The 25,789-nt window shown below is 25.2% G+C and overlaps 2 protein-coding genes across 2 annotated transcripts; both read left to right on the forward strand.

Moving 5' to 3' along the window:
- Positions 1-321: 321 nt before the first annotated feature.
- Positions 322-13,235, forward strand: LOC114132065 (peroxidase-like). Its single transcript, XM_027997449.2, has 13 exons — positions 322-490; positions 2,123-2,195; positions 5,067-5,271; positions 6,549-6,725; positions 7,756-7,943; positions 8,808-9,006; positions 9,555-9,752; positions 10,215-10,359; positions 10,432-10,588; positions 11,567-11,737; positions 12,035-12,233; positions 12,336-12,432; positions 13,042-13,235. The coding sequence occupies exons 2-13, from the start codon at positions 2,133-2,135 to the stop codon at positions 13,112-13,114; spliced, it is 1,872 nt and encodes a 623-aa protein (XP_027853250.1). The 5' UTR covers positions 322-490; positions 2,123-2,132; the 3' UTR covers positions 13,115-13,235.
- A 1,801-nt stretch (positions 13,236-15,036) lies between these two features.
- Positions 15,037-24,733, forward strand: LOC114132078 (peroxidase-like). The gene is made up of 13 exons (XM_027997464.2): positions 15,037-15,187; positions 15,711-15,796; positions 16,724-16,928; positions 17,976-18,158; positions 19,283-19,470; positions 20,152-20,350; positions 20,974-21,171; positions 21,867-22,011; positions 22,089-22,245; positions 22,936-23,106; positions 23,486-23,684; positions 23,812-23,908; positions 24,519-24,733. Exons 2-13 carry the CDS (start codon positions 15,734-15,736, stop codon positions 24,586-24,588), a joined length of 1,875 nt encoding a protein of 624 aa, XP_027853265.2. The 5' UTR covers positions 15,037-15,187; positions 15,711-15,733; the 3' UTR covers positions 24,589-24,733.
- Positions 24,734-25,789: the final 1,056 nt, after the last annotated feature.

Consider the following 25,789-nt stretch of genomic DNA (forward strand, 5'->3'; position numbering starts at 1 on the left):
GTACTTATACGAATATTTGGTTATTCGTTATTCACTATTTTCCCGCAGAACATCGGTAAAGTGAGGAAGTTGAAGGACTTAATATAGAAATTGTTTAAATTTTTCATTTGTTCTTCAGTGCCAAAATGCATTGTTACTATCTAACTGTTTTTTTTTTACCAAAGTGTCATAGAACATATGTTTATATTGTCAGTTAAGTGTCATTGTTGACATGTTTATAACTGTTACAATATATATAAACATGATCTACTTATTATACAAATATACACATATAACAAATATTATATTAAACCTATATAATCTTATAACAGCAGTAAAGTCCATTATTTTTGTATTTGCCGATAGTCGCATAATAGAGTATTTGGTATTTTCTCTTCGTTATTTGTTACCTTCTCGCGAATTGCCTGTAAATTTAAGAAGTTGAAGGAGTTCATATAGAGGTTTAAATTGTTCCTTCATTCTACAGTCAATTTTACAGTTCATTGCAGAGGTACCTATATCTGTTTTTTTGTTTTATTAAAGTATCGCAAAACATATATTTATATAGTCAAGTTAAATTTCATTATTGAAATGTTTATAACTAGGATACGGATTTATACGTAAATGCATATTCTTCTACAATCATTTTGAGTTTTGATTATGAATATTGACGTTTCGTAATGCGTAGATTCTATAGTTATAATAATAAAAATTTTTGTATCTTTATTCATTAAAATAGTCATACTTACGATGGAAAAAATGCCTACTGCAGAAGGTTTAACATGTTGATCGTAAATAACTTATTATAATGTACATCAATAAGTCATCGACAAATGAAGAAAATTAAAAAAATATCAAAAATAAATTAGAAGAAGGGGGAGTCAACGATAGATGTCGTTAGATTTAAACTTATAAATGTTTTGTTAAAAAATTGTGGATATTCTACATTGAAAATAATCACTAGTATAATCAAACGACGAGGTAACGGAACGTGATAAAGACGAGGAACTGCCATTAATCAGTTGAAGATTATCTAGTTTTTAATATGCATCAATTTTATGTTGTGGCGTGAAAATAAGTTTTCAAAATACAAAAGTAGAGTTAATCGTAGAAGTTTTTCATTCGATAACTTGAAACCGATATTCAGTACCTCAGCTGGTACTTGTTTCACATATTTTTTGCATACGTATGAGTGTATGATGATAATATTTATCAGCATATTTTATGGATTTGTATTGCATTTAAATCCAGGCCTTATTTATGATGTACACAAACATGATCAGACTTATTGTGCAAATACACACAAAAAAAAATATATTAGGCCTAAATTATTTTATAGCAGCAGTAATTATTATTGTATTCATCTTTATTAATCTTGAGAATATAATATAATATTATTTTATTTCTTCACATTTAATCATTTAATATAATTTATGTATTTATTATGACATGTTATTTCTAATAGTTGTGTAGGTACAGTTAATAATTTAATATAGGTAATTTGAAAATTATTAATTTAAGGTAGGTATTTTTTTTACCGTGAAAATTTTTCAAAAATAATTTTGAGTAAAACTTATTTTTACTATAAGTGGTGATTTTAGATTTTGTTAAAATATCGATATTTATCACAAAAAAAAAATCGTATAAAATTTTTATGTTTTAAACATAACTTTTTTTCAATATATCAACATAGAATCGATAAAAATGTCACACTGAAATTTGCTCTGGAAATAATTTTAAAAATTAATGTAAGTATGAAATTTGTAAGTCATAAGTGTTTGTAGACGCACGTTGTGAAATAAACCAACGTTGTCGTAACTACAATTTTTGAGAGACTGATGGAGTAGTGTTAAAAACTTAAAAATAAGAAAAATAAGAGAAAACTTAACAATTTTTGTTTTCCCCGTTTATCAGAAATAATAATATTATTAAAATTATATAAATTATTATATGAATATTCTGGTCTTGTGGTTAAAAAACTCAATAGTAGTTTGTTAGTGTATACACAAAGCTTTAACTGCGCGATATAAAAAATAAAAAAATATTTTGAATTATGTTAAATAATATCAACAATAATAATAATCTCATACTCAAATAATGATGTCCTGTACCTTTAGTAAAAATTATATATATTTAATTTCAGTTCTATTAGGATGTTAAATTTGGTTGTATGGTTATGTGTCATATCAATATTGGGAACTTCCAAAAGTTATATCGTAAGTAGTAATTATTAATTAATATATAATTAAGTACATCATAATAAGTATATTTGGATTGTTATTATTAAAAAAAAAGTTATGAACAGGTACACTAGTTAAGTACAGTAGAACCTCATTAGACCGGACAGCCGTTTATAATACGTAAATTACGCTAGTTTATGTCGTAGATTTATTTTAATAGAATATAGATATATTTTACAAGAAAACGAGTTCTACAAATATCCAAATAAATAATTTTTAGGTTAAATATTGTAAGACATAGGTACATATTTATTTACTATTTATATTCAGTTTGAAACTTGTATAATAAAATATCCAATACATTTTTTTTTAAATTTATAATTTACGATTTTTGGTTATTTTGTTTAATACGAACTTTTATTGATTGGGACAATCTAGAGCCTCAAATAATCCGAATTAACGAGGATCTATTGTAATTTAAATTCGATTTATTTTAAATAATAATGATGAAACATATGTAAAAATCTAAAAATTCAATAATTTCGTAGTATAATACTATAGTTATATAACTACGGAAAGAACCATCAATAAAATGATTGTTTGATATGTGTTCTGGTTAGGAGCATACCGAGTTACTTACATTTTTTTAACAAATAAAAAATTATTATTATTATGAATGTTTTTGATTTTTTTCATTTATTATAAATGAATCTTGTATATTGTACAAGACTAATTTAAAAAATATAATATAATTTAATTATTAAATTAATTAATTTTTTTTCAAATTATCATTATTGAATTACAAAAAAAGGCAATTTTTTTTTGTTACAAACTAGTTTTGTATACCTAAACATTCAAATGTTCCATATTGTATAATACGGCGAAGCGATAAATGTATCGCGATGTTATGTTGATGTTATGTGCCATTTATTTATTTATTTTGCATGATTTATACTAGAAAATTTTTTTAATTTTCAACTTAAATATCTCCTCTTTTGGTAAAAAAAAGATTTTAGTTGGTACTTTTAAGGGGGGTCAAAATTAAAAATTTCCTGTACTTTTTAAAATGACGAGGGAAAAAAGTCTTAATGATATAGTACGCATTCGATACCTACGGTACAGCTGAGAGGTTATTTATTTTCTTATTTTTATGTTTTTTTTTTTAGTTTTTCTTGTTTGTTTTGAAAAATTTACTTTTGACACCCTTCATAGTACCAACTAATCCATTTTGCTATCAAAAACTACGTTCAAAGTTGATGGTTGAAATATTTTTACTGCACTAAAAGATGATAACAGAAAAAACGAAAAACCATGTAGAGATTATTATAGGTAAAATATTGTTTGCTATTTATTGATCTCTGTAGTCAACATTTTAAACCAAACGAACGTTAAGTTTTTTTTCTGGCTACCATTACCATTTGGGTTAAATTGGGCTTTAATTTTCAAAAAGAGGGTTGTTTTTTGTTTTCTGTTTTTTTTTTATTGGATCTATGGTACAATTCATATCATATGTAACTCGATAATAGTACATCGGAAAGTGGTTTTTCATCAGAGTTACTTAAAATAACGTGTAAATAAGACCGAACATTTGAAATGATTATATAATATGTACATAACAATATAGTTTTGTTATAATATTATATAATATGTAAATAACAATATTATTTATATACCTTTGCTATAATTTTATATAATATGTACATAACAATATAGCTTTGCTATAATGTAGCCTAATTTACGAATCATTTATTTGAGTAGAAACCGTCACCCGTCATCAACTTGAATTTGATGTGAAATGTACTATTGGCAGTAGGTAATTTTTTTTTTTTTTTTTAGGAGGGGGGTTAAAATAAGAATATTCTCAGTACTTTTTAAAATATTAAGGAAAACATAGTACGTAAAACCAGTGTTTGAAAAAATCGATTTTTTTTGGTGTAACTCGATTACGAATAATTATAGATACCTGAAGTGTTCGCCAAATTTTTATTTTTTCTATTTATCATGAACTTATCAAAATATTTTTGAACTACAAAGGTATTAAAGATTGAGTAATTTTTAGTTTTTTAGGGACTAAAATTTATAAATTTATTTATTTTTGTATGAGCGTTTTAAAGTTGGCATTTTTACATAATTCGTCAAAATCTCAAAAATATACAAATAATTTTATGTTTAACATCTAAGTTTTGAAAATTAAATATATAATATTCATTATACTGAAATCAATAAAATCTAAAAAAAAATATGTACAGTTATTTCTATAAACATTTCAAGTTTTAATTTAGATGAAATTACTTAGTTAAATAATAAATAATGTTAATTCTTTTGTTATAGCTGAAAAACGTTATTTGTGGGAACTTAAAACTTATAGTCCATTATATTTTTGTCTGTGGTTGATATAATATGGTATAAATGCATATATTATTATAATAATAACATTAATACAATAATTTCAGAAAAAACTATCACAATCTACCGTAATATTAAGACTAAAATAAATTACTGATCGTTATAGTATTAAAAAACGTATTAAAAATATATACTAATATTAGTGATACAAGTTGACGATCTACGCTCAGAATCGTTTTTCGTATTTAATGATATATTATTGAATTCAAATTTAACACACCCTTAAATGCGACTCATTCGATACTTACTGTACAGCAGAGCGGTATCCACTTGCTCATCTTCTTATTCTACAAATGTATTAAAATATTAAGTGCAACAAGTAATTTAGTAATAATAAGTGATCACTCGATATACGTTTAAGTTAAATGATTAAATACTTGAAACGGATTGTAACATTGCAACCCTTATAACCTATAACGTTGGTAACCTAGAAATTATTATAGAACTATGTTGTTAATAAATTTATTTGATTATTTAAACTTATTGATATTTAATATTTAGACTGAAACTAATGACCTTATGGTTTATTATGGAGGTGGTCCTCATTCAAATAGCATATATTATAACCAGTGTGCACCTGAAGTGACCTGCGATCGAAATGCTATTTATAGGACAATAAATGGCGAATGTAATAACTTACAGAACCCGTTGTTGGGGAGTTCGGATACTCCATACATCAGAATACTTGAAGCTGCTTATAATGACGGTGAGTGAATAGTGAATAGATTTTTTTAAATTTGAAAAATATTATATCATAATTTTAAGAAATATCTAAGACTTTTAGAGATGCCTGCTACTGTTTACGTATTGTGTTATAAACTCATACATCGTTATTGAATGTCTATACTATTGATTCGTTGTTAAATAAGGAATTAATAATATTATGAATCTTGAACCCTGATTATGATACATATAATATGGGGGTTTCAATAATATTATGATTAATGATTTATGGTATGCGTTAAATTTTTTTATATATTTTTATTTATAAATGTATTTTATTGCTTATAAATTTATAACATTATATATAATTATTAGGGCTCGGATTTTAAAGCATATGCTTCTTTTTTTATATCTGAGATAGAAGTCTAATTTTTATACATACATTCGTTTCACGTCATTCTGATTCCAAATAAAATAATTTATTTTTGCTTTTTATTTCATGTAAATGCTTTTTTTTTGCCTTTTTTTTAATTATTTCAACTGTTACACTTGTATGTTCATTATGCTATTGTAATAATTAATTAATTATTAAATTAATTATTAATTAATAAAAAAAAATAATTAATAAGAAATGTAAAAACCCAGAATGCGAACTAAATGGTTATATTGGATTATTATTGTTTTCGTTATCGACTTGATTATTAAATGTATGAAACTTATAGGTTATCAATCTTAATTGTACATTTAGCCTGCAGTATCTATACAGTCAGTATACCTACAACATCGATATCGACCATTTCAAAATTTAAAATTTAGTGTTGTAATTTGAAACCTCTTGTATGAAGTATGCACCAATCACTTCAGTGGTTGTAGAGTGTTTGTTTTCTACATGTAAAAATATTCTGTCGGACATAGAGTCAGTTTTACTACTGAAAATCTAGGGGAAATATGGTAGTTAATTCTTTTTTTTTAATTAAATTAAATTTCAAATTTTTAATTCATTTCTATAACTAGTTCATATTAATTTTTGGTTATGCTTTTTTTTCTTTTTTAAAACTGTTGTGTTCTTTTTTAGTTGCTTATCATGCAAATCCGAGCCCTACTAATTATAAGTTCAATAATTTAAATACAATTAAAATTTGTTTAACTAAATATATATTATACATATTATATTATATACCAGCGGTGGTCGGTCAAAAAGTCGATTACAACATGAGATACCTTATATATATACCTATCGATCCCTTTTGTAATTTTATAAATTTTGCTTATTAACGACCTTTTTTTAGACCTGGTATATATAATTATTTTATTCAATAGGTGATCACGAAGTTCGAAGACAGATGGATGGATCAATGTTGCCAGGACCACGAAAAATTCAGTTGTTATTATTTTTGGAAAAATCCCGTGATTTTCTAGACTCCAACAATTATCATTTTAGTCAATTTGGTCAATGGCTCGCTCACGATATGAGTCTCCTGTCATCTGATATTGGTGGTAAAAATGAATTTTGTACATTATAGTTTATTTAATTTACAATTAAAATTAAGCCAATGGGGTAAACTTCTGTGGAAGTTTTAAATTATTCTGTTATATAGTAAGTTTTGATTGTATCTTGTAATTTAGCAGATCATTGTAATAGATGTGTTAAATTTGAATTAAATTATAAATCATTGCATACGAAAAAATATTTTCAACGGAGAAAATATCGTCCGTCTCAGCTTCTATGAATATTTTATAGTTTATTTATATTAACCTAACCTTATCTCATAATCTTACTTTTGATTTCCCAAAAAAAAACAACTAGATCCAATTCGTTAGAACATTTCATTGAATAGTTTTATTGTAATAAAATCTTTGTTATTTTTTTTAAAATTATATTATAAATTAAATATTATAATCGTATGTATAAAATATACTAGATATAAATACTTATTTTATTTTTGAAATGGGGATGTTAAATATAAAAAGATTATAAGTCGTTAGGTTGTATACTTCTATAATACGTTTAATTATGTATGTTCAAATAACAAAGACATGCATTATTTTAATAATAATAAGTATGCTTACCCCTATTAGTGTTATAGTATACAATTATACTTTTTATTTAGTAATTTCCATATTTTAAACATGAAATTACAGAATAAGTTACTCAATTATATTTAATTAATATATATTTTTCAAAACGTAATTTAAATGTATTTAATTATTTAATTCATAGAAGTTAGTTGAATATAATTTACGTTTGCTAAGCATTAATACATAATATCTAACATTTGCTATCTGTAAACATTAAACGATTCCATTGTGTACACATTAGTACATGTTGTATACTACTCATTAGGCATACACATATGGCAGTGGGAATAATGCACAGTATCTGATTACTGATCAAATATAATTTACAATATTTTTGACTTTTAGGTTATATGTATATATTATACCACCTAGATTTATTTAATTATAAATTTTAAAATACAAATCATGATTTACAATTAAAGTTATTGTTGATAACCAACGTGAATAGGGCCAAAAAAATGTTGTGATATTCCAATTGAAGAGATAAACAATAATACTCCATACCAATGTCAATTAGTTATTGAGGTACCAACGAATGACCCAGTTCATGGTCGTAATGGACAAACATGTATGGAATTTAGACGTGCAATGACTGCTGCCCATAATTTTAGCTGTCCCGTAATTCCTCAAACCCCAGTGAGTGTTAATTTTTAACTATAACAAATGTAAAATTAAAACTAATTATGTAATAATTTGTTTATATTATATCTAGGTATTGTACACGTGGAAACGTAAGAGTTTGGTTTATTTATATTAAATATTGTAGTTAGTTCAATTATTAAAATAATGACAAATAAAAATAAAAAAATTCACCTAAACTCACTTGTCTAATATTTTTAAAATACATCATAATTTATTAAGTACCTATAATTTTCTTAGATCTTGTCAAAAATATATTTCTGATTTATCTTTAATTATTATAATATATATTATAATGAACAGAAAATCTCTAAATGCGCTTATATTTGACTTATATTATAGATATTCATAGAATTAAAAATTGGAAAATCCATTTCCGAGAAAACCTAGGAAAGAAACATATAAATAAAAAAAAAAAAAAACAAAAAAATAGTTTTCAAAATTAAAATCGAATTTCTGGAAGTTTATTTATTTTTCTGAACCGTATATAGCTGTAGGTTCTTAAGTCTAAACGAACAAACAATACAATTAGTTTCAACTCATATTTATTTCACTGAGGCATTGTTTACGTATTACATTATTCCAATTATAAATCTTCAAATTATAGCCTATTTTAACAGTATTTTTAAATTAACTATGAATTATTATATTCTTAATATTCATAGTTTTGCTTCCAATAATCGTTTGGAATTCTCCTATTCAATTTTAGTTAAGTTATGTGCACTCTTCCATTCTTAATTGTATTGTTCTATGAAAATATTCTGATGGAATTGAATGTCTGAAAATGTAGATAGTTACTTATCTATACCTATTGATAATTTGTCCACAGAATTATAGGTATATTTAATAATTCTTTTTCAGATGAATCGAGCGACATCGTTCATTGACTCATCTCAATTGTACGGGCCCAAATTAGCTACGGCGAATTCGATTAGAACATTTGTCGGTGGGAGATTGATAACAGATATTATAGATGAAAATGAGTTTTGTCCTCTAAAGAAAAGAAACGGTTCATTATTATGCAATAGTCGCGATAACGTGGGCATTTGTTTTGAAGGCGGTAATCGTATATGCATTTTTATGTTGCAATAACTATAATTTTTATTTTATCTAAGTTTTAAAATAACTGTTGTTACTAAGTACTTATAATTTTGACGTAATATTCTTTTTGTACCTTAAAACAATTATATACAATGTGTTTAATACAATAATCTTAATTAATAATTAGTAAATATTCAATTTATTGCTTCATATTTTATTTCCAATTTATGACTTATTAAAACTACACTTACACGTCATGATTTGTATAATCAAGTATATATAATAACCATTATAGATGTTGAATTCTTGTTTCGTTTTGAACATACACATACAAATATAGAATTATTTCTACCATAACTTTATGTGCACATCCGTTTGTTTACAATGTGTTTTCCCTATTAAAAAATAAATGGATTTTTATTAATATATAAGATTAAATTAAAATAACCTTTAATTTCTTAATGAACAATAGTCTTATAGATAAGACAGAATGAAATATTTAAATAAAAATAAATTATATATTATATTATTGTGTGCATATAAAAAAAATGATGTTTTATTTTGTAGGAGACCCAAGAATAAATCAACACTTTGGGATTACATCATACACTATTATGTTTACCCGGTTTCATAATATTGTGACTGAGATGTTAGAACAAATAAATCCTCATTGGTGTGATGAAGTGTTGTATCAAGAAACTCGAAAGATTGTTGGTGCACTAAACCAGATAATTGCTTATCAACGTTATTTGCCTATTTTACTTGGTATTTATTTTTTGAAAATTATTCAAGTTTAAGTTGAATAGTCAAAATAATGTGTCTATTATTATATTAGAACATGTTCGGAGTAAATTTTATAAAAACAAATTACGTTTATTACAAAACAAAGTAATGAGCTTTTAATCAACTTCACATATATTCTATAGATGCAAAAAGAAACTTGTTTTAAGATCAGTTAATTGTTTAGTTCTGTCCATACAATACTTATTGTAATGTTCTCGATTTGATATTTTGTATATTTAAAATTATTTAATCGTCAAAACATTTTTCAAAGATTTTCTTTAGCTATTTTAGTATTGATTAGCTAATAAAAAAAAAAAATCGAACTCTAATTTGGGAGAAATGGTGTAACTGTAAAACTGATAAATACTGTGTTATTATTAATTCCAAATTACCATGTAAAATAAATAACTATTATTAATGTTTTTTTGTACATAATATTTTCAGGTAAATCATATGCAAAACGCTATGGTTTATATCTTAGTGAATTTAAAAAGACAAAATATAATCCATTACTCATACCGCAATTGTCCATGGAATTTGCAGGAGGTGCTTTCCGATTGCCACATAATGTAGTGGCTTCGTTATACAAGTAAACCTTTTCTATTTATGGTGAAACATTACTATTGAATGTTGTTTTCATTAGGTTTTTTTTTTTTAATAGTTATGTAGGCAAAAATTATGAGGTATTAGATTCAGCAAGACTTAACGAATTTATGACATTTTCTGATCCCTTAGTAAAGTGCTCAAATCTTGATAATATAGTCAGAGGAATGACGGTAACACCAGGTCGATATTTTGCTCCATCGTATAACTATCTAGTAAGTATTTACTATTCCATAAATAAGTATTTCACATACCTTTTTCAAATGGTAATACTAACATATAAAATGCGTGTAATAATATATAGTATAAAAATATATATAAAAAACGATATTATGAAAATATATAATTTATTGTATATACCAAATACAGTGTTTAAAATTGTTAGAATAAAAGTTTTTATGTGTAACTATTTAATTAACTTTATTGGTCTAATGGTATTCCAATATATTTTTAATACCTTTTTAAATTCGTATCAAGTATTTTAATTATATTTTTAAAATTGAATCATTTAGTGTAGTTAGCGTCAGATTTTTTATCAATCAAATGCTTTTAAATATTTATGTATATTATATTTTATGATCGATAATTTTTTAAAGATGTACTATTTACATAGATTTTAATCAATGAAAATTATGATAATATATAAATATATTTTATGTAAATTGTAAATATATATTTGTTAATGCATTTGAATTTCGCTTGAATACATAGGCCAAACTAATATTTGTTAAATGTATTTAAGTAGGTATAGTATACTTTCAAAATATGCTTTATTGAACTACAAATAAATATTAGTTTGGAGGTTACATAAATACACAAATATAGTTCACAAATTGTATAGAATAGTGTATAATAATTATATGTCATTAAATTATCATTATTAAACAATTATTGTAGATCGTGATAAATCCATACTTCGATCTATGTTATTAATGGTAATTATTATTTATTATAAAATACCTTTTAAGCCGTTCTAAAATAATATCCATCATCCATAAATTAGTATTCCATTTTTATATTTTCGCTGCTCTATATGAAAGTAAAATGGTGAGGTCTAACTTTAAAAACAATCATCATCATAAGCGCTACGACTCAGTTATTTTATACTTTGAAGATAGCAAAAAAGATCTATATTTTCTATAAGATTAACATTTTTTTTTTTACATTATAAATATTTTAACATGTTGTTATAGATATCAAATTTCATGTTCCATGGTCAAAACGTTGGCGATCAAGATTTGCTCGCAGTGGACATTCAAAGAGGGCGTGATGTGGGCTTACAGTCTTATACGAAGATAAGAGAATGGTGTGGTTTACCGCCAATCGATTCGTTTGAAGATTTATTAAATTTCTTACCGTTTGACGTAAGTTGATAGATTTTTTTTTCGTTTTAAATACAATGTTGTATTAATAATAATTATGTTGTTATGTAGTCAATATAAGTTAGAAAACACACGCATTAATTATTTGGTTCCTGTCTAATTTTTTAAAATAAATAATTACCATTATTATACTCTATGTATATTTATAAACTATGGGATGTAATACGTTGATTTACACTGTATGTTAATGTGTTATTTACCAAACACTATTGATCTCAACTAAAATCTAAATTTGTATTGGATTTTAATAAACAATAATAATGTCAATCATGTTCATAGGACGTCGAAACACTGAGAGAACTGTACGCGACTGTCCACGACATTGATCTACTCGTGGGAGCTTTACTTGAATCACCAGTCGATGGTGGAACGGTCGGTCCAACTGCACAGTGCATCTTAGCTGATGTATTTTATCGTACTCGCTTTGGTGATCGTTTCTTTTGTGATGTAAAAGGTCAACCGGGAAGTTTTTCACAAGGTGTGTATATACAGTTATTGGTATTTTTTTAGGTTTATGATTTAATCCATGAATATCGATGATATTGCTATATCATGTACATTTCTTTATGGCATTATGTAGAACAATTGGACACTTTGAGAAACCTCGACCTGGGTCATGTAATATGTGCTACAACTGAAATGGATGAAGTGCCATTTGATATTTTTGATCCAACAATGTAAGTATATATATTTAGTTGTATAATAAGAAAAGTATTCAATATTTCATAATTGAGAATTTTAATTATTCGTATATATTTTTTTTTTGTTTTATATATTCTATTCTGATCTTTAATTCTGTTTTTAGTGCGTACAGTTTATATATCTTGAGTTAATTTATTTTTTATTTTTATAATTTTCTATTTGAAATGGGGGAAAATAAAGCAAGTTTTACAAAAAAATATTTGGTATATTAGTATTAATTTCTGTTTAAATTATTGGCATAAAAGACAGACACAAAGTTTATTTCTTAAACAAATAAATAAATAATTTATACAAATCATATATTTAAAGCTCGATACAAATAAGAATTAATAAATATATTTTTATGTTAAAAATTATTATTACTTAATTTGGTCGAACATATACACAATTCGTGTACAATTTAATAATTCACTTTATTTAAGGTAGTAGAATTATTTTAATTTTATCAATACTCAATAATTTAATATTTAAAATCTTGATAATTGATTGTTAACAATATAGTTTATACACGAAAAAATTGATTTTAATATTTAGGTAGCTATGCATGTATTATTTCACCGATTATTAATTATTGCATGTTACAGGTATTCACAAATGGTGAAATGCCAAGATATTTTAGTGGAGTTGGATCTTAGTGCTTGGAAAGAATTTCCATAGTTCGACGAATATATCAATTCAAAATTAACCATAATAATAGTACATGCGAGACATAAATTGTATACGAATCAGCTGTAATTTTAAATTTAAAATTATAAATAAATGCAATAAATACTTAAAATATGTGAAATATATTCAACGAAAATAATAAATAGTAATAACCTAATCCATCCAAATCCGGATATTCAGTAGTATTAACTACTGAAGACTTTTAAGTTGTATGCCTGTGTTGGTGGATGCAAAATACAGCCCAGGTTTTAAAGTGTGAATTCTAACTCTTAAAACCTCGTCTGGTGTGTTGCACCTAGAATTTATCTGGTACTTATTATTTAGACTTAAGAGTGTCATTGAATGTCATAAATATCTAATAACGCCGCTTATATAGTATTTTTTATCCTAATTATAAAATTATAACATTGGTTGGTCACATTGAACTTCACATGGCTTTATAATATTGTTCACTGTTAACATTAATACATATTATATAAAATTAATCAATACTCTGAATTTTCATAACTCGTTAAATTTTAACTAAAACTCAACGTAATTTTTTTTTTTTTTTTGAAACAATGTAATTTTATAGTTTGAACACGTCATTAATTTAATACTTGTATAAAACATTACTCAAATTTAATGACACGGAAAAAACACTTAAAAATGTACATATTTTTTTGTAATATCGCCTATATCACATTACTAATTATTATCATTAGGTTTATTATTTAAATAATTTTCAATTAGCATAAACACGAACAAAATTAAATATGTATGCCTACGTATACGTTATGTCTAAATAATAATATTATATTATGTAATACGCGTGTGCCGTTAATATTTCATATTGTCCATAATAATACAACGAAACTGCAGCGTGTAAGGAATAAGGATTATAGTCCGTGTATTTTAGCCATGTATTTCTAGCCGGCTATGAAACCATGTGTATATGTAATATGTATGCTTATCCAGTTCCATTGATTATAATATTTAGTAACCGTTTATAATCAAAGATTGTATCCATGACTAGAAATAATCATATAATCATACGATTTTCAGGCTCAGAACGGGGGGGGGGAGGGTGGGGGCTTAGGGAGATATATCTCCTTCGTTGGCTTCTTTTTTTTTTTAGTTTATATTTATATTTATATGATTATAGTTGTGTTTTTATCAGTCATCACTTAATCCATAGGTAATAAAATGTTGGGACTTTTGGCACTGACAATTTTAATTATATTGTCCTCCTCAAAGAAATCCTAAATAAGCCACTGCTCAGGCTTAAAAAGTATAGATTTCCTATAAAATACAATGTAACCGCCTACTACCATAAACATGAGTGAGATGTCCATGTTTATTTATTATGGAAAAATACGGGATGAATTTATTTCGGCTTTACTCTATAAATAGCTTTCATAAATTGTACACTGACTTTCATATTTTTAATGATACTTGGAGATAATAATTAATATCTATGTTTTATCAATATAGGTCTGAGAAAAAAAACAAATGTTGCATTGACCTGTTCTTAAAAACTAATTACGTTACAGTAACTTGAATGAATTTTACGCACTTTACACTTTATAATATTTTTTTGTGGAAAAAAATGTTGGCATAAATTATTATTTTACCTCCTATTTTTATTCTCCAAGTGTTTATAATTTCGTGAAGGAGCTTGTTTAGTTGTTCTTTTAATTTTCTCCTAATTCGGCGGTGCTGACAAATCCATCACAGAGGTAATATTATTAACCTAACAGTTGTCACAAACTACAAACACTTGTTAAATGTAATTGTAAGCATGCTCATAACATATACAATATACATTAACAATCATGATTAACATGTGCAAAATATTTGATAGACCATATGTTGATAATAATTGTTTGTCAATAATTATAATATTCAATTATGAACCATCGAGGTATGATAATTGTTATTTGAGATCACATTAAAACTAGAGAGTTCTGTCCTACAGCACAAATTAAGTGCATTATTTTTAGATTCAACTCTATGTTGAACTAACATAGATAATAATTCTATTATTATTTACATTTAATATAAATTAAAAACTGTTGGTTTTATGTAAGTATTTTTTTATCCTAAAACTATGTCTGATTGTAAACCGTTTTATTTAGCAAATACATTTTTTTTCTCAAAAAATTAGTCATGTTTTATTGAATTAATTTATTGAATATATCAAAAGATTTAAAATAAGTAAAAAAAATACCGTCACATTAATATTTAAGTTTTTTTCTGGTAACATTTTATAAAAGTTTAAGAAGTCCGTGCATTTATTTAAATTGTATTAAGTATAATAGAGGTAGGTATACAGATGTATTTTAAAGATTATTCATATGTGTATACGTAAAAAGAGAGGTTGATTGCCTTTATATTACTCTAACTGCTTAATTTTGTGCTTTAGCTTTCAAGTAACTGTAAATTAAAGAATAATTTTGAATAATTTTGTCATGTTCAAGTTATTAGTTCGTAAAAATTCAATTATTTCTAGATATTTTACTTATTATATTTACTGTGTATAGAATACATATGAAAAATTTTTGTCCAATAAATAATGTTTAATAAGTAAATTTTGTCTATTTCTAAGTTTTTAAGTTTGTCTGTATAAGGATGTTAAATTTTTTTCCGTGGTTATGTGTCATATCAGTGTTTGGAAGTTCATCAAGTCTTGTAGTAAGTTACAATTAATACATAATTTATGAATATATTTAATTGTACATTATATTTGAAAAAAGTAGTTTAATGTATCTATTCTTAATAGATAATGTTAAGATAATAAATTATAATATTTGAAAATTAATATAAGTAAGAAATGTTAAATGTATCTATTCCTATAATTATATCTATTTGTGAAATTTTGCAAAATAATAGCTAATATTTGAACCAAATGGACCGATTTAAATAAAATGTGTACCAACTAATAGACATTTTGAATCTCGGGAAGTGTCTTAGACCTTTATTTTAGATTTTTACTGAGGAATTCAATCTTTATAGGGTAGTTTACCCAAAGATTTTTTTTATTTAAATATGATAAATTATTTTTTTTACTTATTTATGATTTCGATTGGTTATATGGGAAAATAATATTTATTATTATCCAATTTGATTGTTATACGGACAAGATTTCCTTTTAAAAATTTATATCTGTTCGTTTATTATTCTTAAGTTTAGAATTTATATCGATTTTCTCGAATAGCTGTTACACTTAAGTCGAATTACATTAAACGCAAACGAATAATCCATTTAGATAGAATTTCTTCCACAAAATGAGGTAGGTTACTACACTTATATTGACTAGCACGCTAATTTAGGTACATCAAGTATCGTTGTTTATATTTAAATTTTTTTTGGATAAAGTCGGGTAATTATTAAATTCAGTAGTACAGACTAATTTATATATTTTTCATATACAATTATACATTTCTCATTATTTAATATTTTTTTCAATGCTCTTACATTTCTTTAAATCACTCTAATATAATATACAAACTTGAATAATAGGTAACAAAAACATACTTATATTTTATTATAAAATAGTTAAGTGTAATAATATCAGAAAATGTATTTTATTGTTTTAACTTTTTGATATTTAATCTCTAGTTTAGAAAGAGAAGTCCCGTGATTTATAATGGAGACGGTCCCCGTTCAAATAGTATATATTATGACAAATGTGCACCCAAAGTGTCTTGCAAAAGAAATGCAATTTACAGGACAATAAATGGCCAATGTAATAACTTAAAGCACCCTTTGTGGGGGATGGCTGAAACTCCATACATCAGACTTTCTGAAGCTGCTTATAATGATGGTGAGTTTGTACATTGCAAGTACTAAAACTGAGTAAAACGATGCAATGATATACATAACTTATTTTATTAATGACTCCAACTATTTTCGTGTGAATGCCTTTGTATAGATACAGAATGATTCAAAAATTATACTCAACCTTTTTTCTTTCATAATGAAATTATTTAAAAACAGATCTTTAGAACTTTTAAATACTCTTTAGAATACATTTTAAAATTTTTAAGAGTTCTACTCTACTTAAGGAAAAAAGATGAATAAACTTCCGTTTTTTTTTTTTTTAATAAAAATAATAACAACCCTTCATGATAATAGAGTTTGAAAGATATGGTAATATGGAAATGGTAATTTGAAAATAGTATTAATTTAATGAATTAATTTGTCGATATTTATAGTTTATAAAATTTCTCAAGTACAATAAATAACAGATTTGATAAAGGTACATATATTATATATTTTTGTTAAAACAATTTTTAAAAACTTTTATTTTTAACATGAATATTTTAATAACTGAAAAACTATTTATTGAAATTTTGAATTATGTATATTAACAAAAGGTAAATTTTTATTTGAAAAACAAAAGTTTGTAATGCTATTAAACTCTCCTTAAGTATAGGTTAGGTAGTATAAAAAATCGCAATAATTTAAAAATATTATATACTAAAACAGAATTTGAATAAATTCATTATTCAATAATTAAATATGGCTGAGCTTGATTAATGAATCACATATATGAAATCAAATAAAGACTAGTTTTATTTAGTGGCATCGAATTATAGTTGCAGATCTTATTTGAACATATTATAATAACAAAATAACGTTATGTAGTTATTTATTAAGCATTTAAGTCATACTTTAATCATATGCTATATAATAGGTATATATCTACCTATTACAGTTAATATAGTTCGTCAATTATTTTTATATAATGCTAAGTGCTTAGTAATAGAAGTACTACAAAAAATTACCGATATCATTAATATGATTTAAATTCTTTTCAATATTGTACATAGATTATGTGTTATTATTATTTAATAAATATCATTATTAGGTGTTTATGAAGTTCGTAAACAAGAGAATGGTTCTCGGTTGCCTAGACCTCGTGGAATACAGTTAGACTTATTTTTGCGAAGATCATTTGATTCACGAGACCAATACCACAACAATTATCATCTAAGTCAATTTGGCCAATGGGCGAATCATGATATTAGTCTTATGAACCCCGATACAACAGGTAAAAATAGTTATTTTTTCAGTTAGTCTTAATAAAGATAATTGATTATACATTTGGTAATTTTGTCAGTAAAATTCCAAAATATGACGTATTTCAAATAATTGTTCTACAAGCGTATTAAAAATGTATTTTTATATAATATATCACATATAATTCATACAAGTTATACTTGATTCCCAACATTAGCTATTTGTAAATATTTCAAACAATTTTTTTATGTTGAATTCTAGTACAATAGTAGGTAATTGACGTATATTCACAAATTAGGATTAGGATCAAACTTAATATTTCAGGCGTTCAATATTCTTCTTATTACGCCTCAGTCTTAAAGATTCTTGACCTTGACTTTTTAGCTGACCATACATTGATGTTGAGTAAGATTTTTCTAAGCAGTCTGTGATCTAACGCTATAGACTTTCCTGCTCTCTTATCAACCATTAACTTTAAAATGCTTCAATGTCCCATCCGTACACGTATGTCCTTTTATAATTTTATATTCTCCATTTTAAAAGTTATTATATGAAAAACGAACCAATGAGACGTTTAATATCATATGTCTTATAAATATAACGTGCACAATATGCTGACTAGATAATAATATTAAGTCCTTCCAGCTTTGTCTTACATTTGTTATTGTAAGGCTACAGCCAAATACTAATATGAAAAGAAACGCCAGTTCTCTGCGATTATTATCACGCACACATGAACTCCGTGACTACCCCACATTTCTTTCAGTAAGTAGGTAATAATAATACTATGTATTAACAATATTATCAGACCAGTTTACATTTATTTGTATCATTAAGATCCTTAACATCTTTCGTGCTCCCGAGCTGCGGTTATAGTATATTCAAAGGGAACTAACTTCTTCCCTGATGATCTCCGGCCATGCACGTTACAGTATCCTAAATATTTCATTGTATTCAAAAGTCACCCAACCGTTAATTGATTAATAAATAAACTAATAAATATTTATGGCAACAATAACACAAAGTTAATGAGACATAGTTTAAAATATTTCGACTTATATATATGCGTATTATACCGTTTGAATTTATTTAATTACACATTTTAAAATACAAATCATGGTTTATGATTAAAGTTATTGTTGATAATGTGAATAGGGCCAGAATTATGTTGTCATAATCCAATTCAACCGATAAACAGAAATACTCCATACCAATGTCAATTAGTTATTGAGGTACCAACGAATGATCCAGTTCTTGAAAGTTACGGACAAACATGTATGGAATTTAGACGTGCAATGACGGCTGCCAATAATTTCAACTGTCCCGTAATTCCTCAAACCCCAGTGAGTGTTAATTTTTAACATATCATTTATTTTATTTTATTGAAATTAATTCAGGATCAGGTTTGAGGTTAACTTAAATATAAAACATACAATTTAAAATTAAAATTTAGAACATTTTGGTCCACGAGAGCTTAATCAGTATTAACCAGCTACCTATAGCTTTTTCAAATTGTTAATAACACTTAGTGTTTTATAATAAAAATATATGTAATGCGTAGAATATAGATATAATATTAATGATATTGTTACGATTTATGATTAAATAATATATCATATTCTAAATTAAATAGAGTTTAATGGTATTATAACGCTAAATACTATTATATAATTTTAGTGTGTCGGGCCGAGTCTTATAACGAGTATGGACTCTATATTGGACTGGCATCAACGGTTCGTTGTTAGTGGTAGTTAGAAGGTGAATTCATTTTTAAGATATAGTTAAATGCAGTCAAATAATAATAAAAACGATTTTAAAAATTTTTTAGAGACCTTGTCGTTAAATCGTTCGAAACTATCCTATGTACATTTTTTTAGTTCCATTGTACATTCTTCTTTGCTTAGTCGTACTAAATATTTAATTTTCTGACAGAATAAAATGTCTGCAAGTATGGTTACATATTTATACCTACCGAAAATTATTTGCCGACAGCATCATATGTGTATTTGATAATTACTTAACAGATGAATCAGGCGACATCATTTATCGACGCGTCACAATTGTATGGACATACAGTAGATACGGCAGCTTCAATTAGAACGTTTAACGGTGGAAGATTGAAAACAGATATCATAAATGGGCACCAGTTTTGTCCTCAAAAGCGAAGATATAGATCATTATTATGCGACGAGCGGAATGACGTGGGCGTTTGTTTTGAAGCTGGTAATGTATTACAATCATTATTACGCGTTACAATAACTGTAATTTTTATTTCATTCGAATTATTCACTATTATCTATTAATGGTTATTATTGCTATTATTTGGATGTGATTTTGTCGTTAGAACTTAGTAATGACGAATCTCGTCGAATATATTTTTCACGTAATTATTAGATAATTGATTTATTTATTCTTTAAATTTTCGTTTTAAATATTTACGTCGTATTAAAACTTTAGTTATTATACATTATTTGTATAGGTGGTCAAATATCTATAATCTATAGTCGTATTGTATCGTTTTACATCAACGTAATTAGTGTTTTATTACTACATACTTTTCATTTTTGAAACGATGTTATTGCATAGTTTTGCTTGTCTAGAATTTTTAAAAACGCGTTAAAAGTCAATGCACAGGCGCCAGGAAGCGCTATATTTTAGTAAGCTAACATTTTTTTTTTTTTTTAAACAAAAATGAAATAAAATTGACATTCTATTTTTTCTCATTGAACAAATTATAGTGCGTATCATTAAATCCATTGATGAGACAATATGAATAATTTAAATAAAATAAAATTATATTAATTATTGTGTGTGTTTCAATAGATTATTTAAATTTATATTTATAGGAGACCCAAGATTAAATCAAAACTTAGGGCTCACAGCATATACGACAATGTTTACCAGGTTTCATAATATCATTGCTGATAAGTTACGAAAACTTAATCCACATTGGCCTGATGTAAAGTTGTATCAAGAAGCTAGAAAGTTCGTTGGAGCACTTAACCAAAAAATTGTTTATGCAGATTATTTGCCTATTTTACTTGGTATATACAACGTTTGAATATTTAAAATATTATTATATTATAACTATGAAGTTATTTGCAGTGAATTCTACATAAACAAATTCTTTTGATTACAAATCTAAAAGTATTGAGATTTTAACTGACTTTACTTACCTCAATTGAGCCCCAACCCTGTGCAGTACATTATAAATTTAAGGAAAAGGATAAATCATCAATAATAGATAACGATTTTGTTTTATGCTCAGTTAATTGTTTGCTGTTAGTTAACTGTGTAGATGAAATTATGAACCAATTATTTTTAAAAAAGAACCCAATGGAGTCAATATGGAAAAAAGTCATTGACTAAATTCATTTCACCTGTTAGGATTTGGAAAAATATTAGAATTCATTTTACCTAACTTATATAATAAATTTCAATAATTAATAATAAAAAGAAAAAATTTAGAAATTAAAACTAATTTATTGATTAGAAGTAATACTAAATTACAACTAATGAACTTTGTGTAATTATTTTCACTTTTTGCTGTTTAATATTGTGATAATCAAATCTTCAAGAAAATTTGTATTGTCAACGAGGAACCATCGTTTTTGTTTAATTAATTTTCTATTTTGTATTTCTCTAACTTCTCATATTAATTGTATGTTGTATGTATTTGAGCTGTTGCTCTTATTGTATTATAAATAGAATGTAAATTAAAGTTTTTATGTTTGCACAGGAAAATCATTCATAAAACGCTCTGGCTTAGAACTTAGAAATAATAGAAGGACAATATATAACCCTTCGCTCATGCCGCAATTGACCACGGAATTCGCAGGCGGTGCTTTTCGAGTGCCACATAATACATTGCCTTCGTTTTACAAGTAAAACTTTTGTATCGATTGTTAAATATTATTATTGTATATTGTTTTCATAATATCTTTTTTTTTTTTACTATCAGTTACATAGATAAAAATTATGAAATAGTTGATTCGGTAAAATTCGTTGACTGGATGTCGAAACCCGATCCTTTAGTAAAAGAACCAAATTTTGAGGATCTAGTCAGAGGCATGACGATAACAACAGGCCGTATGTTTACGCCTTCGTTTAACTTTTACGTAAGTGCTATTTATGAATATTTACTTTTCACATTCTTCTTATTTATTAAATATAGTCTATTGACATTAATAACATTTAGCATCAACTAATTTATAATTAATATTAATCGATATTATGATATTTAGTTTGGAAAATTCCATATTATTACAGTGAAACTTTTAAATAGTGGACACTCTTGGTCGCCCAAATGTTGTTTGCTATTCGGGGAGGGTACATTTTTAAAATTCACAAAGGGATAATGTGTAAAAAGAAAAAATATGCACCAGGTTGAATTAAATTTTCACATTATTATTTAATATTTTAAGAGGACGGACGCTACACACTTAAATATTTTTGAGATATTACATTTATTATTTTAAACAAATATAAAAAATATAAAAAAAAAAGAATACATACATATAAACTTAATTTTGTGTGAAAAAAAAATTCTTTTAATTTAATTTTAAATAAGTTCTTTATTGTTATGTAAGCCCATTTTTTTGTAGTCATTTTGTCATTATTTTTATACTAAGATGAAATAGGTATATCCGCTTTAATAACTAAGAGGTTTTTCTATCGAAAAGTAGTGAAAATGTCCATGACTCCAAAAGATCGTCCGCTATTGAAAGTCGTCTATTAGGGGAGGTTTCACTGCATATTGTAACAATTAACAAACATTGTTTCATCATAGATATTTTAACATTTTATAGATATCAAATTTCATGTTCCGAAGTCACCTCACCGGTAACCAAGATTTGCTGTCAGTGGATATTCAAAGAGGGCGTGATGTTGGCGTACCATCCTATACTACGATAAGAAAATTGTGCGGTTTCAAAGAAATTACATCATTTGAAGATTTAACAGAATTTTTATCTATTGAGGTAAGTCGATTTTATATTTTATACTATCTCAAGCATTATGTTTTTATCAATAATAATTTATTATTTTAACAATCAGAAGATTTAAAAAAATAAAACATGAAAATGAAAAATGTTGTTCTTGTCTTGTTTTTCAAATTAATAGTCACTCTAATATTATTTGCTGACGTTATCAAGTCACCTACAGGCTATAACTACAGATTAAAAATAACGTGTAGTTTTTTAGTTTCAAAAGTGTTAATTATTTTTATTTTACTTATACTATTTTAAAATTATTTATAGTGGTATGTAAATGTAATAATGTGTTATTAAACATTTGATCTCAATTTAACTCTAAATTTTTATTGCGTTGTAATAATAATAATACAAATCATGTTTATAGGACGTTGGGGAACTGAAAGCACTATACTCATCTGTTGATGACATTGATCTACTTGTGGGAGCTTTACTCGAATCACCAGTCGATGATGGAACAGTTGGTCCAACTGCACAGTGCATCATAGCTGATGTATTTTATCGTATTAGATACGGTGATCGTTTCTTTTTCGACGTGCAAAATCAACGGGGAAGTTATTCACAAGGTATGTGTATAAAGATAATATAGTTATTGATATTCTTTTTTTAAGTTTATGATTTAGGTAATTCATGAACACCAAATAACAAATATTATTACTATGTCATATATATATTAATTGTTTATCATATTAGAACAAGTGAGAATTTTGAAAAACCTCGACCTGGGTCATGTATTATGTGCTACAACTGAACTGGAAGAAGTACCAAAGTATATTTTTAAGACTACAAGGTAAATATTATATATGTTTAGTCGTGTCTAAGTATTTATTGTAAGAAGTTATGTATTCAATAATTTTTCAATGAATATTTCAATTATTCGCATAGTGATTTGTAACTTATATACTCGTGACCTTTTTGACAAGTTTTTTGTGCATTCATTTTAAACATGAACGTAGACAAGATTTATATTTTTTGGTTTGGAGTAGAAAAGAGTCTAGAGAGCACTTTTCATTTTCCCCACCAAAAATTGAAATTTTTATAGTAATAACTTATAAGTAATTTAATACAATTTGTGTGTTATAAAAATTAAAAATTGTGATATACATCGAATATAGTTTCAGTGTTTATAATTTTCGATAATGTTTTCAATAAAACAACGTTATTCTATCATGGTGTTATAAACTTTATATTTATATTTATAGGTATCATTAATTTTATTTTGTTATATTTAATAGGTGCTTTAAAAACAATTTATATTTATATATTCCCCCTTAAAAGAAAAAAAAATACTAATATTTTTTTATTAATGGTGTAGTATACTATAGTTATTTAATTTTATAATTACTTAACTGTTTATATTTGTATTTATTAAGTTGATTGTTAATTATTGTTTGTTATAGATTTTCATCTACAATAATCAAATGCAAAAGACATTTACAGGATTTGGATCTTAGCTCTTGGGCAAATTAGTTTGTTCGGTATATTGATTTAATAATATTTTATGCAAAACGATTATTATGCAGTAATGCGTTATAATTTGTAATTAAAAATGTATAATATTATAATTTATTTAAATTATAAATTAAATAAATAAATACTGACATATGTAATATTATATTCAATAATTTAAATAATTGATTCAAATACCTATCTACTGACAGGTTTAAGCATTATTATAGGTATTATTTTGTTGTGAAATTATTATTTTATTCTAGTTTAAAAAAAGTATATTCAATTATATTGACTTATATTTATCTATTAGGGTTTAGGTTTAATATAGAATAACTGAAATAATATTTTGAATTTACGGATTATTTGAAATGGAATAAATTAAATTTTATCTTGGTTAATCTATTATAGTTGTTCAAAATGTCTAACCGTACGTCATAATGGTGAACATTTTAAATACAGCCTACAGATAAAATATTTCAAAAACTTATTAAATTCCGAGTGGAACGATGAATATAGAAATTGGTTTTGCAATAATTTAAAATGATATTTTTAAACATTTTTTTAGTTTTGTGTTTATTGTAAATTTTGAGAAAAGTAAAATTGTGTAAATAATATACTTTGAGGGATTTTTTTTTCATTAACAATATCGGATTTCAACATCTGATGTTATTAGCCTTGTGTACATTATATACATTTATGAAAAGAATGAATAATACAATTTAAAATTAAGATATATAGGTACACAGTGACCGATTATCAATTTAGTTTAATTAATTAATATGTAAATGATATAAATACATGATCTTTTGTTTCTGACAAATCTAAATAAATAATTAATAAAGCTAAAACGTTAAGTTAATTAACTCGTTACTTTTTTTTTGAAATTAATTATTAAATTAATAAGTTACTTTTTTTAAAGATAAACGTGTTAACTCCAAGTTAATTTTATTCAAAAATATTTAAACTAAGTTAATTTTAGTTCAAACAATAATACAAATTTTTGAATAGTATTTTTAGAAAAGTAGATTTTTTGGTAGATAGTTTATACTTTGATGTATCATTTTAAATTTCCCCAGTAATTTTCTGGCTGCATGTTACTTGCGTCCAAGAAAAAGGTATATTTTTCAGGTACCTAGTAAATTTGACTGGTAACTTGCGTCCCGTTTTTGGGACGCTACTCGACTATGTTATTCTTCCTACCTGCTATAATAGTCGTAAC

Source organism: Aphis gossypii, chromosome 3, assembly GCF_020184175.1.
Source record: "Aphis gossypii isolate Hap1 chromosome 3, ASM2018417v2, whole genome shotgun sequence".
In the NCBI taxonomy this organism is placed as follows: domain Eukaryota; kingdom Metazoa; phylum Arthropoda; class Insecta; order Hemiptera; family Aphididae; genus Aphis; species Aphis gossypii.

Excerpts from the sequence above, each read along its gene's own strand:
- LOC114132078 (XM_027997464.2), top strand. The coding sequence starts at position 15,734 with ATGTTAAATTTTTTTCCGTGGTTATGTGTCATATCAGTGTTTGGAAGT. Across the intron at positions 22,012-22,088 it reads ACATTGCCTTCGTTTTACAA|TTACATAGATAAAAATTATG; the intron begins GTAAAACTTTTG and ends TTTTACTATCAG. Across the intron at positions 23,909-24,518 it reads TATATTTTTAAGACTACAAG|ATTTTCATCTACAATAATCA; the intron begins GTAAATATTATA and ends TGTTTGTTATAG.
- LOC114132065 (XM_027997449.2), top strand. The coding sequence starts at position 2,133 with ATGTTAAATTTGGTTGTATGGTTATGTGTCATATCAATATTGGGAACT. Across the intron at positions 5,272-6,548 it reads TGAAGCTGCTTATAATGACG|GTGATCACGAAGTTCGAAGA; the intron begins GTGAGTGAATAG and ends TTTATTCAATAG. Across the intron at positions 11,738-12,034 it reads TAAATTTCTTACCGTTTGAC|GACGTCGAAACACTGAGAGA; the intron begins GTAAGTTGATAG and ends TCATGTTCATAG.